The following is an 18140-nucleotide window of genomic DNA, read 5'->3' on the forward strand; positions in this document are numbered from 1 at the left end:
GGCGATAGCTCAAGCCAGGGAATCAAGGTCTCATCAAGGACCGAACTCAAATGAGAGACTAAACCACATGATTGAGAATCATGTATAATGGTGACGTCGTTATTCTCAAGGTTGCTTCTATGGATACCATATAGATATCCATTGTCTAGGCCTACTACTCAGCCATTTATGAAATGACTACAGAAGAGGTATCATCACTGATGACTAAGCTGATTGGCTCTAGTGCAAGTGGGAGATTGTTGGAAATGTGCCCTAAAATCAATCATATGATGATACTTTATGGACATTTCACATGTTAAACTAATCTAGTTTAATATTAAGGGCAAACATTATTGTTTGAGCCGTCTCATATAAATGTTATATGCTTAAACGATAAGTCCAAGGAATATGTGATTGGAAGAATGCGATCTAAAGAAGTTAGATTCATGAGACCATTCTTTCGTTGACACATCCTAAACGTTCCTGATCATAGGATTGTCAATTGGGCATTGACAGTCCGTTAAGATCAGTACGTGCTATGTCTTCTCTCAGGGAGAGTGACTAGTCTCGAGTTATTGGTGTGTGTGACATCAAGACAAGTACGTAGGTGCTCAATAGAGAATGAGTTCACTGAACACGATCAACGAAGAGTTCTCATATTCATGTCACATGAGAACTCATGGTTGGGATAATGCAAATTAGTCTTTTGACCTGAGGCATCACAGTTGTCTTGTGGTTAGGTCCTTAATCTTTGATTATGTCAAAGTCACTCCATCAGGAGGGTGTCCACGGCATCGTTGGGGTTAAGCCACTTAGCCATGGAGGCAAGTGAATGCGCAACAAGGGATCTCTAACTTTCAAACTGTTTGAGGGAGAATACTCTATGATATGATTAAGAATCTTTGGCCAAAGTATGAATGAGATTTAGGAATGTGTTCCAAATCACATTCAAGGTAATCATATAAGCACAAGACTCACATTGGATAGTAGACATGAATAAACTATCAAACCAAACAATGTGGTCAAGAGTATTGTATTAGAGAAAGACCGTATTGCATTTGTAATCCTAAAACTGAATAGGTTCTCCACCTCTTCTGATTAGCTTGGGTAACCATGACATGCTGCTAGGCGTCAACCATGGTTTGTGGAAGCCCTAAAAGTGTATTATCACTAACGGGAGAATTGAAAGTAAGTTCCAATTCACAATCGATTTGAAAGAGTTTGAATCGCCCACTGCCTCGCTAAAAGGAACCTAATGGATCGTACACCGTGTAAGGTAGAGATTGAAGATTCAACGGAGATGAGTAAGAATAATTAAATGGTTTAATTATTTATGGCAAGGATTAATTAATATGATTATTAATCAAACGAATAAGTTCGTTAAAAGACCTCGGGGATAGTTTTGGACCTTAAGGCCCAATGGGCTTCGAACGTCAAGTCCATTGACTTAAGTTGTGTGACAACTTAATGAATAATGATTCACAAAGGCCCAAATAGCCCAATAAATCCCATGTTAAAGAAGGAGTGGTTTTGGACTTATTTACAAGTTTGCCACTCAAATGAATTAAGGAATAAGTATGACTTTATAGCCAAAATTCATTAAGGGTAATTTTTGGGGAAATGATGAGAACACAAGCTCTTCTTTCTCTCTAAAATTTCAGCCACCTTGGAGGGATCATCTAGCAATCAAACTCCTCCAAGGTCACTCATTTCTTCTATAATATGCCTTGGTGTGGAGACTTAGAGGTTTTCAATTTTGGGAACTTGGAGAAACCTTTTCATCCATCCAAATCCATGGATCTAAGATGCAAGGAATGAAGGCCCTCTCTTTGGGTGATTAGCCTTTGCTTATGCAAAGAGGAATCTACAAAGGTATTGATTTCTCAACTCACTTTGTTTTGAGTTGAGTCTTGGTTCACCTATCTACTAGGCTTTGAAGTTCATGGGTTAAGTTTTGTTTTTGAGTGCATATAAACATGATTCCGCCTTTTAATTGTTAATTGCATGTTGTTGATGTTGCTCAAATGAACTTGTTTTTCACAAATTTTCCTTCAGTGACCCGACGTGATTGATTAATAATCTTATCAGAAATCCATCACCAATAATTGTATTTTCGGATAATGACATGTGGCACAACGAGTACGATTAAAAATCTTATCGGAAATCCATCCCCACTAATTGTCTTTCTAGATTTTTTGACAAGTGGCGCAACGAGAACGATTAAAAATCTTATCCGAAATTACAAATAAAATTATTTTGTATTATTTAATAATACTTCGGATAATGACACATGGTGCAACGAGAACGATTAAAAACCTTATCCGAAATTACAATTAAAATTATTTTGTATTATTTTATAAATAAAAAAATACTAATATTTTATTGCCTATTGCTAGGGCTATTGAAGTGTAACGGTGGAAATGCAAAAGGCGATTACTGTTCATTAAGGGCAGTTACTGTTCACCAGGTGGATTGAATAGTGAATAGCCTGGGGGGAGGGCTCCCACGCTGGAGTTGCTCTTAGAGGGTCAAAATACAATTCGGGGTATGCTTATCCATCTATGACCGGGAGATGATTTAGGCACTCTTATTTTTTTATATTTTCTTTGGGAACAATATACTCATTTTTATCTTAACTACTGAATATTAACATATGATCGAACATGTAAGCAGGTGTGAGCAAAGTGTCGATAGATGAAGAGAAAAAGCAGCTGGAGGTGATTGGAAATGGAGTTGATTCCATGAGATTGACCATGTCGTTGAGGAAGAAGCTTGGCCATGCCACCAAACTAAGTGTTGAAGAAGTTAAAGGAAAAACCGACGAGAAAAAGCCAACTACTTATCCAATAACTTGGACATCAAGCTATATCCAATATCCACAACATCCTCCACACCATCACGTAGTTCATGATCAATATCCACAAGAAACCAATTGTTCTATTATGTAATTGTTGTTGACTTTGAGTTTAATGATTAATCATCTTTACCAACCAACACTCACAATCAAGATTGTCAATGCTCATTTGTGCTGAATTCTGAGTTATACCACCATTTTGAAATTATAATCTCTATACTTGTACTCACAATTTAGATTTTGTTGGATCTTTTGAACCATGGACTTGTACCTCTGTCTCCTACTACAAACTGGGCAACTGAGAATCCACGCACCTTACCTGTCAATATACATTTAAGAGAAAGAATCAGGTTTAAGTTTACACCGCCTTTGATAAAATAAAAATTGACATGTGAAAATTTTCATGAGTTAAGGGCACATCTATAACAATGATGTTTCACCTCTATCCCACTCTCACTCCCACTCATGCATGGGGGGAGTACATCATCGTTACACAAAAGTTATACTTCAGCTTATAGAAAAACACTTACATGTACCTGAAACATGTTTCATGTAGTGTTTTTTTTTTTTTTCACTGCAATTCATAGAGGCATGCATTCAAAATAAGGCTAATGACCAAATGATGTTATGGGGTTTTGAGTTTTTAGCTTGTGTGACTGGTGATTATGTTTTGGTGATCGATTACATTAAATCTTCAACAAGTGATAATTTTGGGAAAAACTTTTAGCTTGTGGTAATGTTTTTTTTTTTGTAAGCGATCTTGCAAACACAAAACGCCAACCACAAAAAGCCCACCACAAGTATAAGTCTTTGCCCGGATTGACACACAAGCATAGATGATGCCTATGCCATGCGACATCAGCAATAACATAAATAACTACACGATATGTTTGTCCTTGACTAAACGCGGAGTGATGATGAAAGTTGCAATTGATTGATTTTGTTCTTATTCTCTCACTCATTTTGGATACTATCATAGTATAAATAATTAGTAATTAGCCTATGCACAGTTGACTGGTTGTCAAGAAATTTTATCATTTAGTTACTTATATATAGGGTAATTAGGATCCGGTGGCACATGCTTGTGACATATATTGCACACATATTTTTGTGAAGTTCACTCTCTGTTATGTATTTAAATTATCTAACCATTTATCAGCTACTTTGTTTTTTATTTTCAACCCAAATAATTAACCTGCACTATGTTGTTGCCTCTTTTCTGTATGCATTTTTCCGTGCACGCTTCATGCCAAAAGAAGAACGAGCAAGCCACTTACTTAGAGGATTTGAAGGATCACATTGATGATTTTGTTAATGCATACTTGCTTCAAGACCACCGTGCAAAAGGTTTGTTCCCCTTTCGCATTTAATACTTGTACGGCATGTCTGCAAATGTTTTCATTGTTCAATCGGTTTGCTTCTAATTTTGATTAGGTAATTTTGCATTCGTTTTTAGTTCTTTGGAATGTCAAAGAGTTGTCGCAGAGATGAGCAATGATACCAAGGAAGTTGGAGCGAATTACCCTTGTAAAATAACAAAATAAGAATTTTTTTGCAACAAATAAAAATCATTCCTATCCTGAGATATTTTTATTTAGATTAATCAATGTTATCCCAACATATATTAGTAGCTCAAATTCATATATTGCAGCTGATTTCTAATCCCGCAGCAGCACGCGGGCATTACTATCTAGTATATACTAAAAGAGTAACCTTCAACTTAATTCCCGTCGTATCCTTTTACACACAGATTACTGTTACATATACAGTGGATTTCCGATTTTGTCCTCGCCCAATTTTCTTTTATTTCAACTTTGCCCCTTTTGCTTTGCTGTCAAATGAATAACGATTTTGTGACGCGTGGGATCCTCGACCGCTTCCTTCCTTTATCCCCCCTCCCTCCTCACCTCATATGGCAAACCCTCGTCCCTCTTCACCTCGTCTAAACACCATGAGCTAGAAGAGAGACAAACCCTACTTCTCCCGCCACGCCCCCTACTCCGGGTCAAAACACCGTCGTCCCCTGCCTCCACATCCGGAACCCAAACCCGAGCTCGACAAGCCCACTTACAAGCAACCTACCGTGCCATCGACTCCGCTCAAGCCGCCATTGCTGCCTCTCTCGACCCATCATTCGGTATCACCATCGAATCCAAAAAAGTACTGATCTTTCCTCTTCAATTGACCCAAAGAAGCTTTCTTTTTACTATTTAATGTCTGGGTTTTCGAATTTTTGTTGAAATTTGGGGTTTTGCCGCAGCTGCAGGTGCTTTGGCCGACGGACTCACTTGCCCAGTGGCGGAAGGGAGTTGGAACTGGTGCTGAAATTAGAGATTCCGGTGCTAGGTCGTTGGAAAGTTCGATCACTGCTGCCACCAGTTCACGCAGGCCTCATCTCTAAGCTTTGGGATCTGTAGACTGCTACAACTGCAGAGGTAAGCACTGTGATAAATCTTTTAATTCACTCTATAGTTCTTTTTTCATCTGGGTAATTAACTAATTTCAGGCCAGGTCAAACGCCGCAGCGGCCTCGCTCCGTTTTCCAAAATCCTCTTCACTTAGGTAAGCAATTCAGACTTTGGTTCAGTTTTCATTATGCCCAATTTTGTGTTTATACCTAAAATTTTTTAAAACTGATTTGGGGTTACTGAAATAGGCATGCTCGATGAGTGCTGCAGCACTGCCATCCCTGAATCAGAAGATAGTCGGAAGAAGGAAGAAGAAGAAGAAGAAGAAGAAGGTCGCGGAATATTGAAAGCTTTTAGCTTTGTGAAGGTATGCTTTTTCGAACTCACTTCTTGCTTTTGTTGCACTGAATTGGTATATTGGGTTCGAATTGCGATGACGATGAAGTGTTTTGAGGGAAAGACTTGAGTGAGATTGCAACTGAGAGACATAGGTTCAAGTTGAATTGTGTAAAAAATAAAAGAGATTTCAAATTTGGTTGACACAGGGAAACTATGAAGATTTAATGGTGGTTGGAATCATTGATCTAACCAAAGTGGGTTTCTGTATCATGTATTTCATGAGTAGAACTGACATATCATCTATATAATTGACTGAATTATATACTCTAAATATCAAACTTTCTTAATGTCATGTGATCAGTATGAATGGATTTGATATGGGAAGGTTTGCCTCTAAACTAAATCCCATTTCCAAGTGATGTTATGTGACAGAATTTATTCCGCACTATGTCTTTAAAGGAAATGTTCATTAGTTTATACTCATAGCTGTTGTACTTACAGGTTAGTTTTATATATTTTTTTTAAGAACCATGCATAGTAGTTGTTAAATATTATGACATTTGAAAATCCTTAATTCTGTGATTGGGATATGATTACTATGTATTCGCTTTATTTAATTAAAATTTACGAGCGATGGAAAATTTAAAATTAATTTATGCAACAATTATTAGGCACTATGTTTCAGTGAAATTCAAAACGAAGGTGAAGGCGATATCTGTATCCTTATACATATGCATTTAGGAAACTTTGATGATTCACCTATATTCCACCAACTGGTATGTTCATTCTCTAAACTTTTATATTTATTGTCATTATCGTATGTTAATATTATGCCATATAATAGGGCAAATGACAAGTCATCCAATGTAGTTACTGTTAAATAGTATGATAAAGCTAAATGTAATTAGTTCTGTTAGTTACTGTAATTAGTTAAGATAGTTGAGGGTATTCTTGTAACTAGCCTAAGGCAGCTAAGCCTATATATATTCACATCTGTGTAACTGATTTTATTATTCAATACAATCAGAAAACTTAACAGAGAAAGTTTTCTATTTCAATATGGTATCACGCCATTCTGCTTCCCAGCACCGACCTTCTCTTCCGCTCGACAAATCGATCGTTTCTTGATCGCTTCTCTCTGATTCTTTGCCTTTTTGTCTTCGATCTCTCTTGAATCTTGATCTCTTCAAGATATGGCTGCTCAATTTGACTCGCCACCAACTGGATCGTCTTCTCCGATTATCTCTCCTTCGGTCCAAAACCCTAATTCTTCCTCTAATTCCAGTCCTTTGAACTCGTATACCTCTCTTACGATTCACAACATTGGTAGTATGGTGTCGATCAAGCTGAAACGATCCAACTATTTGCCATGGCGAGCACTATTTGCTCCCATTTTCCGCCGATACAAACTTCTTGGTATCATTGATGGCACTGAGATCTGTCCTTCGCCCTTCTTGCCTGATCGCTCGATGAACCCTGCCTTTGAGGATTGGTATGAAAAGGATCAAAATCTTTTGATTTGGCTTAATTCTACCCTCTCCGAAGAAATCATTCCATTCACAGTTGGTGTTTCTTCTTCTCGCGAGCTCTGGGTAAAGCTTGAACAGTGCTTTGGTGGAGTTTCTGAGGCTCACATTCACCAATTGCGATCGCGACTCCAATCAATTCAGAAAGGCTCTCAATCCATCTCTGATTATCTGCAACAAATCAAGGAAATTGCTGATTCCTTGCAAGCTGTTGGTGCCTCAGTGTCCGATCGTGACCTAATTGCTGCTACACTTCATGGATTGCCTGATGAATTCGAATCTTTTATTGATTCCATCATGTTGCGGTTATCTTCTACCTCCCTTGATGAGCTCCATGGTCTCTTACTCACCAAAGAGTTATCTATGGCTCACCGCCGACCTATTATTCCTTCTTCTGCTACTGAGCCTTTTCAAGCATTTTCTGTACACTCTCAACCTCCCCTGCTTCGTACTCCATCTGCTTTTGCTGCTCAAAATCAACCCCTTCACTCTGCTTCTCGGTTTAACTCAAATCGTGGTAAGCCATCTCGAGGTAATTTCTCTTCCAATCGCAACAGTCGCAATTTTCATAATTCTCGTGGTACTTTCCCTACAAATCGTGGCAATCGAAATTATCAAGGATCTCGCCATTTTCAAGGTTCTTCCACCTTCAAAGTTCCTTGTCAGATCTGTGGTTCTACAAGTCATGAGGCAATTGACTGCTTTGATCGTATGAATCCGGACATCTGTGGTCGAATCCCTCCAGCCAAACTTGCTGCTATGTGTGCGCATCATTCAGTCAAACCATCTCAGCCCTGGTTGATTGACTCTGGTGCCACTTCCCACATCACCAATGATGTAGCTAATGTTTCTTCTCCTACTCCCTACACTGGAGAGGACAAAGTCTACATTGGCGATGGTAAAGGATTGTTTATTCATCATATTGGTTCATCATCTCTGCACACTCCACATAATTCCTTTAAACTGAGCAATGTTTTACATGTTCCATTCATGAAACACAATCTCCTGTCTGCTTATCAGTTTCAAAAAAATAACTGTTCATTGACTCTTGACCCTTATGGATCCACTGTCAAGGATCGCATTTCGGGGAAGATGCTTTTGCACGGCCCTGTTAGGGATGGTTTCTATCCTCTCCAAGGTTCCACCAGTCTCCATCAATCTCCCTCAGCTCTTCTTAGCATCAAAGCACCTGTCGCACTATGGCACAAGCGCCTTGGACATCCTTCCTCCTCCATTTTCAGAAGGGTTATATCTACTAATAATCTTGCACTACAAGGCAAGAAGAGTTGATTTTTTCTGCTCAGATTGTGCACTTGCTAAGAACCACAAGCTTCCTTTTGGAGTGGCTTCTTCATCAACAACTCAAAGTCTCCAACTTCTGCATTGTGATCTATGGGGACCTGCCTCTGTTACATCTAATAGTGGTTTCAAGTATTACCTACTTCTTGTTGATGACTTTAGCAAATATAGTTGGTTTTTTCCATTGAAGTCCAAATCTGATGTATTTTCTACATTTGTTACTTTCAAAAGCTATGTAGAAAACTTCAGTGGCAATAAAATCAAGATTCTGCGCTCAGATTCAGGGGGTGAATTCACCAGTCACTCCCTTGCTTCTTTTCTTCGTGCACATGGTATATTACATCAATTTAGTTGTCCACATACTCCTGAACAAAATGGTTGTGCAGAGAGGAAGCATCACCATCTTGTTGAGACAGCTCGAACATTACTTGTTGCCTCTCATGTTCCTCAAGTGTTTTGGGTTGAAACCTTCTCCACTGCCATATATCTTATTAATAGGCTTCCTATTTCTGGTCTTACAAAGTCTCCTTGGGAACTTCTCTTCAATCAACACCCATATTACTCTAAACTGAACTTTTGGCTGTCAATGTTATCCCTGGCTTAAGCCTTACATTCCCAGCAAACTGGAAGCTAAAAGCAAAAGTTGTGTGTTTTTGGGATATAGTCTACAACATAAAGGCTATAGGTGTCTTGATCCCGTGACAAATAGGATCTACATATCTCGACATGTTGTTTTTGATGAACACTCTTATCCATTCAAGTCCCTGCTGAGTCACAGTTCAAATTTAGAGACTTCATCTCCAGCATATTCTCCATCCTTGGATCTTCACTTCCGCAAATATGTCTCAAGTTCTCCTACAACTAGTACCTCTTCAGAATCACCATGTCCTTCTGCACCTACTTCTATTCCTCAGATCTCACCTCCACCTGAAGTTCCTTCATGCACTCAGTCAGTGGATCATTCTCTCAGTTCTTCCAGTTCTGTCTCTCTCAGTAATTCTTCTCTCGTGCCTATTCAGCCAAGTCATCCACCAATTTCTGAGAATACACATCCTATGATTACAAGATCTAAGGCTGGAATATACAAGTCTCGAGCTTATTCAGCAACCAAACATCCACTTCCTGTTGATCTTGACTTTGTTCCTAGTACTTATTTGCAAGCATCAAAGCATGCTCGCTGGAGAGCTGCCATGCAAGCTGAATATAATGCTTTAATCTTCACAGGCACTTGGTCTCTTGTTCCTCCTCATCCTTCTCATAATGTAGTTGGTTGTAAATGGGTTTTCCGGGTCAAGAAAAATCCTGATGGCACTCTTGACAAACACAAAGCCCGCTTGGCGGCAAAGGGATTTCATCAGCAAAAAGGAGTTGACTTTCAAGAAACCTTCAGTCCTGTTGCTAAACCCGTTACCATTCGAATTCTTTTTACACTTGCTGTCCAATATAATTGGTTCTTGAATCAATTAGACATTAGCAATGCCTTTTTTCATGGAGACTTAAAGGAGGATGTTTACATGCAACAGCCCCCAAGTTTTCTTGATTCCAACTCTTCCCATTTTGTTTGCAAGCTGAAGAAATCCTTATATGGTCTTAAATAAGCTCCTCGAGCTTGGTTTGATAAATTGTTTCAAGCCCTTCATACCCTTGGGTTTCACCAATCCCAATCTGATGCTTCTTTGTTTGTCCTTCATGGACCTCAGTTAGTCATTGTTCTTGTTTATGTGGATGATATTCTAGTTACTGGCCCCAATTCTCAACTCTGTCAACAGTTTATCCAGCAACTTAGCACTCAGTTTCCAGTGAAAGATCTTGGTCCTTTTCACTATTTCTTGGGATTGGAAGTTCACAGATCTCCCAATGGCCTCTTTCTCCATCAGACCAAGTACTTACTTGATCTCCTCAAGAAAACAAATATGGAAGGTGCCAAACCTTGTTGCACTCCTCTCGGGTCTCAGAAGCTGGACCACAGTGGGCCTCTCTTATCCAATCCCACTGAATATCGTTCCATAGTTGGTGGGTTACAATATCTCACTTGGACTCGACCGGATCTTGCATTTGCTGTTAATCAGATATGTCAGTTTATGCATGCTCCAAGAGAACAACACCTTCAAGCAGCAAAAAGGGTTCTCAGATTTCTTAAAGGTTCTATTTCTCATGGTTTATGGTTTACTAAAGGTCCCATCACTCTTTCAGCTTACTCTGATGCTGATTGGGCTGGCTGCACATTTGACAGGCGGTCCACCAGTGGATATTGTGTTTTTCTTGGCTCTAATCTCATCAGTTGGAGTGCAAAGAAACAAAGCACTGTTGCTCGTTCCTCTACAGAAGCTGAATATCGTTCTTTGGCTCATACTGCAGCAGAACTCACTTGGGTTTGCAAAATTCTCAAAGATCTTCATTTCCCTCTTCCTACTCTACCTACCCTATGGTGTGATAATATCTCTGCAATCTCTTTAGCCTCTAATCCTATTTTTCATGCTCGAACCAAGCATGTTGAGATTGACTATCACTATATCCGGGAGTTGGTTCTTGCAAATCTCATCAAAGTTCAATATGTTTGTAGTGAAGACCAATTGGCTGATCTTCACACCAAATCTTTGTCTAAGAGCAGGTTCTCTTTTCTCTGTTCCAAGCTTCCAATTGGAATCCTCACTGATTCCTCCTTTAGCTTGAGGGGGTGTAATAGGGCAAATGACAAGTCATCCAATGTAGTTACTGTTAAATAGTATGATTAAGCTAAATGTAATCAGTTCTGTTAGTTATTGTAATTAGTTAAGATAGTTGAGGGTATTCTTGTAACTAGCCTAAGGTAGCTAAGGCTATATATATTCACATCTGTGTAACTGATTTTATTATTCAATACAATCAGAAAACTTACAGAGAAAGTTTTCTATTTCAATACCATAAAAAGCTGAAATCAAATTTGTTGTTTTGCTAGCTGATCTTATTGTCATAGGTTACAATTTCACATTTTTACGTTCAATTCTTCTTCGTTTTTTTTTTTTCTTTTTGGAAAGCATGAGTGTAAAGTTTGATCACTGCGTTTGACAAACAAATATATTGAAATATAAAAATTGAATTTAAATTTGTCAACTAGATTTTCTTTTTCTTTTTCAAATTGGTATTACATATGGAAAAAAATATAACAATGATTGTTCGTTTGTTTGGATGAGGTGAAATCCAAATTTATGCGACGGGAAGAAGTAAAAAAGTTTTTTTTCCCCTTATGCATCGTGCAAATGATTAGGTAAAAACAGTAAGAATTGCAAATAATGTTAATCGTTATTTATTTATTTATTTATTTTTTTCTTCTAACCAACAATGCAGTAAGGATATTGCTTATGAATAATTATCGTAAAATGAACTCTTTATCTTAGTTTGTTGGTAAATATCACATATTCATTATTCATCCATTGTACATATATATCTTACTCCTAATTATTCATGTATATCTTACTTCTAATTGTTTTTTGATTGTGGTAATCTATTGTTTTACTCATTCACTCTACTCTACAGATTTGTTTGAAAACTAGCAGGAAGAAAGATGAGACGGTTGGAGTGCAGAGTGGAAGTTTACTTTGATGCTAATAGGTTGGATCACCAGGTGAAATTTTCATTTTGAGATGTATACATACGTTCACTGCTTACATATAAATTACTTTGTGTACCTGCGACAACTTGCTTGATTGCCCTGTTGTTTTGGCTGCTTACTCAACCTTTTTATACATCGGAGAGATTTGAGTTTTATCATTACAACTAAATGTCCATAGACACATGATACAGATTGAAACAAATGTAAAATTTAAAATGGTATGAATCAGGACAGCTGCAAACTGTGATTTGCAGACCTTAAAACGGAGAAGTAACTTCTCGCTTCAATTCCGCAGCATAATCCAGCTTTTGAGTCCAGTTTTCAGGTATGGGGTTTCTCAGCTACCTCTTTTTTGAAACGAAACATTTGAGTAATACTTGCCAGGATATCCAATTAATTAGATCAATTTTTGTTTAATTGGGATTCTTAAATTTGATTTTAGGGATTTTAATTTGATTCGGTTTTGGGTTTACGATTTCAATTTAACAGTTCTATATTTATATTTTCTTGACTCTGTAAAAAAATTTACATAATTTTGAATACTGATACATAACTAAAACTCATTTTTGCCTAAAATACTGTTTGTTAAACACTGGTCTCCCATTAAGGTATGATTTCTCAATCCAATGTTTCTTTGCTGTCTAAGATGATTTTGGGTTATATCACTCAGAAACAATTTATTTTTTTGAATTATTTTTTTCGCTAAGAAAGTGAAAATCCCTAGCCTTTAGATTTTCCAGTATTTTGTCGGTAATAATAATTTTTTTGTGGCCTTATACGTGTCTCTGTTTCTAAATATGATGATCTCTTAATTTACCATTGTAGCTTTTGTAATATGATGATCTCTTAATTTGCTTTGACATATCTTCTTTACTTCCTCTTCTAGCTCTATATATGATTCCATTGCCAAATAATTATTCCATATTTCCTATTTTTACAGGAAGCAAATCATTGAATGCACACGGAAAATTAAAAGAGTTTTAGTTTTTGAATTCGTATTCAATGAATTTGAAATGGAGAACTTGGTTGATTGAGACAGAGAGAATCTGACAGCTCCAAACTCTGATCTGCTGATCTCGAAATGGAGAAGTTACTTCTCGCTTTACTTTCACAACGTAAACCAGCTCCTCAGTTCAGTTCTTAAATATGAGGTTTTTCAACTACCACTTTTCTGTAATGAAACATGCAGTACTCGCCAGGATATCCAATTAATTAGGTAGTTTTTGTTTAATTGAGATTCTTAATTTCATACTAGGGATTTTAATTTGATTGGATTCTATATTTTCGAAACTCAAGGTAAAAATTGTTCAATAGTTTCAAATACATAGGATTAGTTTCATAACTTTATGGGTGGCTTTGTTATTGATTTTGGTTGCAGATTTAATCCCTTGAACTTGAATTGGATCACTCTATGGGACTTTCTGTTGTTTGGCTTCTTTCTTCTCTCTTCACATTTCTCTCACTCCCTTGGTCAATAACTTTTCACCATTTTGGGTTCTTTCTGAGAGTTGAATGAGATCTGGGCAGTCACTTAAATTCAGGGTAGCTCTATAAATCCTCTCGGTTTTTTTTTAAAATATTTTTCTCTGTTCTGTAGATTTCACCAAACAGCAGAGAATAAAGTTGGCATTATCCGTGGAGAATTCTGTTTTTCCCATCTTATTCCATAAAACTGAATTTTCAGTTATTTAAAGATTTGAATTTTTTCAACCAGATGCTGTTGGGTGTAATGTTTTTGGTTGGTGCTTGCTTGCAACGCAATTTGGTGCTATAAAGTTTTGCGTTTTACAATCTGTTCATGTTTAAACCTCTTCCAATTTTGCAATTATGTGTAAATCTTGCAGGTCAAGATGCGACACCTATCTGGGCAATGTCTGGATGTCTAGGCTTGGATGGAGACTTGGAATTATGGAAGAGGTGAAGTAGCTTAGCTCTATCTCATTAGCTCTTATCTGTTATGTTTAAGCTCATTGGTACTGGCTCTGAGGTTTTTCGAAACTCTCCATTTTCTTTTATTAATGTAAAAGAAGTGATGCAAATCCAGTAAAAGTATAAATAAGAACTATTAGGGAAAAAATAGTTGTATAATTCCAAGCCTTGAAGAAGGCTACAAATATATGAGAACGAAATATCTTCGGAGTGTTTATGTTTGTTCATTTCTCCCTTATGGTTTTTTATGCCTTTTAATGCTTGAACAACGATGCAGGTCAATCAAGCAGATAAGATTTAGAAAGAAAACTCCACATCTATTGCCAGCAATGCTCAGTGGGAGAAGTATAGGAAACCAAAGCTTACAAATCCGATGCCTTTTAGGTTTAGAACTGATGTATATGATACCTGTTGTGACTAATTTCTTTAATAAGCAGTAATAGCGTTGATGCTTTATGTGATATGTTTTGGGTTTTTTGAAGGAAGCAACTTTGGAGAAAAGAGCTCATGCGCCACTGAAGGAGATCACATTAGTCAGGACTCCAGGGGCAAATTCAACAAGCAAACATCATAACGTGATAAAGGTATTTACGCATGAATCTGAACAATTACGTTGTGTATCATTGTCATATAGGCAAATTTGTTATGTGTGATGGTGTATTTATGCATGACTGAAATGGATAATGTAACAATTTATAATTTTGGGTTTACTAATTTTCTGCTTTTTTATGATTTATTTGATGAAAGTCAATCTTCAGGTACATTTTTCAAATAGGTGGTCATCAATTCTCATGAATACTGCTCCTCTGGTTTTTTTAGGCTACAAACGTTGAATTTAGTATTCTTATATTTTAGGGAGTTTTAACGAAAGGCCCACGGTATTGTTCACTTTAACGAAAAACCACATTTTTACGTTAAAAAGTCAAACCTGGGTCTATTCACTTTACCCTTTATTTTGTCCTTATCATTAAAACTCAAAGTTTTCAAGCCATTTTCATTAGTTTTCCTTATATTCTAAAGTTATTGAATTTGAATAACTATTGAAATTATTGAATTTGGTATTTCTGTATTATATTGGAGTAGTAATAGATTTTCTTACAGTAATTTTTGACGATGTATTAAATCTAAATAAATTTCTTAGTGTGTACATATAAGGCACATCATCTGTTCTCCGTTGGTCGATGTGGGATCTCACAATATTTTAAAATTATAAAAACTGTAGTTTTTTGTGGGTCATTACACAATGAACAAAGATGAATTGTGAGAACTAAATATTGCTTTCATAAATATCCGTGAATTACTGTGTATAATTTGGACGATGTATTAATCTAAATAAATTTCTGAGTGTGTTTTCAGTTTAAATAATTTTGACATATGTCTGCATGAGTCTAATTGATCCTCAAACAATATGCTTGTTGGCCAATAGAAATTATTAATCTATTAGCTAATGCAGATTGGATGAAACATATTAGTATGCGTTCAAATTCTGGATATGAAAATATAATTGTCTCCAGTAATACTAAATTTCGTTATCGTTATGATATAGATCAAGTGGATTAATTATAGCTACGTGGGGTGCTTCAGAGTGTAAGGCATGTGGATAACTTTTCAGTGGTCGAATCGTGTTCTTCAAAATGTTTTGATTAATTTTCTTGAAGTTCAGTTGCTAGCTAGTATTTTTTTTTATTAAGAACATGTTTCACATGAAAGAACGTAGGACCAATCAGTAATATGCATAATGATTTGGACGAAAGTTAGCTAAGGCATCAGCCACACATGCAGTTGCTAGCTAGTACAGTAGTAGCTATATTACTCATCTTTTATTTCATGTTTTTATTAACTATTAGGTGTACCAACAGTTATGTAAATTTGGAACATTTTTCAACATTAAGACATGATATTTGGAGCTAATGAAGGGTTTGGCGCAAAACTGAGCGCAGTGGTGTTTTAGGATTCATACCGCCAATAAGACTTTTTTCACTCTCTTCAGACCTGACTTTTTTTTATAAACAATAAAAAAAATCTTGTCTGTAAGATATATACGATCTCATATTTTTCACTAAAAAAAAAAAGAAAAAGAAAGGTAAGATCTCATGTGATTGGTACAGGGTAGGCATGCATGGACTTGTAATACAAGTCAAGAAAAATATTAAAGGGGATCCTATCTTCTATAAGTAGCATGGTAATCGAAATACAGTTCTACTTTCGCTGATTCATAGGGTTTCCATCCCAAAAACTTTAACTTCCATATTTCACACAATATTCTCTCCAAAATGCCGCCGGTAAGCCTTTTCATATATGTATATATTTTACTACTCTTGCATCTTGTTGCAGTTATGTACCTTTTTTCTTTTAATCCAACTGAAACTAATTAATAAGGCGGGAAGGTTTTCTTAAATTAGCTGACATTAATTAAATGTATAAATTGATCATGTTGTTTATACATCTTTTGTACAAATTGATGGTGCAGCAAATGAAGATCGTTGTGAAGGTGCCAATGCACTGCGACAAATGCAGAACCAAGGCCTTGAAGATTGCAGCTGCTGCACACGGTATGTGCCTTTTGATATTATCATGATTCAAATTTTCTTTCAACGATTTCATTGTTAATTATAGTTGGCATGGTTATTAAAGAGTATCATAATTAATGAAAGCAGGTGTTAGTAAAGTGTCGATAGAAGGAGCAAACAAAGATCATGTGGAGGTGATAGGGGATGATGTAGACTCGGTTTGCTTGACGAGGTCATTGAGGAAAAAGCTCGGCTGTTCCTGCACCATAATCAAAGTTGAAGAAGTGAAGCCGGCAGATAAACCTGGGAAAAAGCCTCCAGATGAACCTGTGAAAAAGCCTCCACCTTGTCCTTGTCCTTGTCCAGCTCCTCCACCTTGTCCTTGTCCAGCTCCTAAACCTTGTCCAGCTCCTCCACCTTGTCCAGCTCCTTGTCCAGCTCCTCCACCTTGTCCTTGTCCAGCTCCTAAACCTTGTCCTTGTCCAGCTCCTCCACCTTGTCCTTGTCCAGCTCCTAAACCTTGTCCAGCTCCTCCACCTTGTTCAGCTCCTTCACCAAGCTGTGTTCAAAACTGTTGCGCTACCCAGTTTCGTCCAATGTACTGTGAAGTGGTTCATGAATATCCAGAACCAACCACTTGCTCCATAATGTAATTGCGTATGACATGAATAAGTTGAACTTGATTATGATCATTTTCATTTTCTCTTTTCCCTTGTAGATGCATGGATCTAAAGTTCATAAGAAATATTTTTATATCAATTGCTTGTCTCTTTGAAATTTTGTTTATGTTTCTGCTTGTGCCTTTTTCATGTGTTTCCTAACCCATATGGAATTGCTCAGGTACTAGGAAACACTTCTGATCATAACAAGTTTGTCAGAAACACTTTTTCATAAGTGCTTTTATCAGAAACACTTTTATGACAAACATAACAAGTTTGTAATCCAAAGAGACCGTCATTTATATGAGTTGCCTTTAATTATGTACTTGTACTGATCCATACGAATTTTCGACCAATAAATGGGTGAAAGTATGATTATATAGCAGCATGTGTGGATGCATGGTTAATCAGGGTGTCAACGCACTTAAATTATCTCTATTTCTTGATTTCTCTACAAAATGGGTCCTGTCCACCTAAGATTTCTCCGCGTGTGGGTGGCTGTTAACCACAAGGTCGAAGGTTCAACCAATCTTCTAGGGGTCCGTTTCTTTTATTTTTCCATAAAAAATGAGTTATTCCATTGATGAAGCAGCCAAAATACATTAGTACATTCTAGCCAAGATATGTTGTGGGTGTTGTCTAGCTTTACGAGTGATGTGGACTCGCTTGTTACGGTGACTTTTCTGAGCTTGAGCATAGATCAGTGGTGGCCGATCAGGCCATCTACTTTATTTAATGTATACACAAGATTCTTTGTAAATTAAGAAATTGATCATTGGAGATGATGCACCCATATTATTGTTTTCTTTCATCATCAAACCAGGAAAAGAAAAAGGATAGGGAAGATCAAAGAATTGAGCTGACTAGGTAGAATACTAAAGAAGAAGGCTCGAAAGTTATGACTCCAACTCAATAACAAATTAGGGTGTAATTTCACCACAAGAGTAGAAATGTGGTGTGACACAACTTTATTATATCCAAGAGATGATTTCGTTTTGCTTTTGATTTTGGGACTGAAGGTTTCATTGCGAAAAAACCATTGGAG

General features: G+C 37.0%; 1 protein-coding gene across 1 annotated transcript; it reads left to right on the plus strand.

Moving 5' to 3' along the window:
* Window positions 1-12054: 12054 nt before the first annotated feature.
* LOC137715619 (uncharacterized) lies at window positions 12055-17089 on the plus strand. The gene is made up of 7 exons (XM_068454964.1): window positions 12055-12322; window positions 12938-13112; window positions 13842-13914; window positions 14204-14310; window positions 14413-14510; window positions 16397-16478; window positions 16584-17089. The coding sequence occupies exons 2-7, from the start codon at window positions 13079-13081 to the stop codon at window positions 17087-17089; spliced, it is 900 nt and encodes a 299-aa protein (XP_068311065.1). The 5' UTR covers window positions 12055-12322; window positions 12938-13078.
* Window positions 17090-18140: the final 1051 nt, after the last annotated feature.

Source organism: Pyrus communis, chromosome 14 (assembly GCF_963583255.1).
Source record: "Pyrus communis chromosome 14, drPyrComm1.1, whole genome shotgun sequence".
NCBI classification, from domain to species: domain Eukaryota; kingdom Viridiplantae; phylum Streptophyta; class Magnoliopsida; order Rosales; family Rosaceae; genus Pyrus; species Pyrus communis.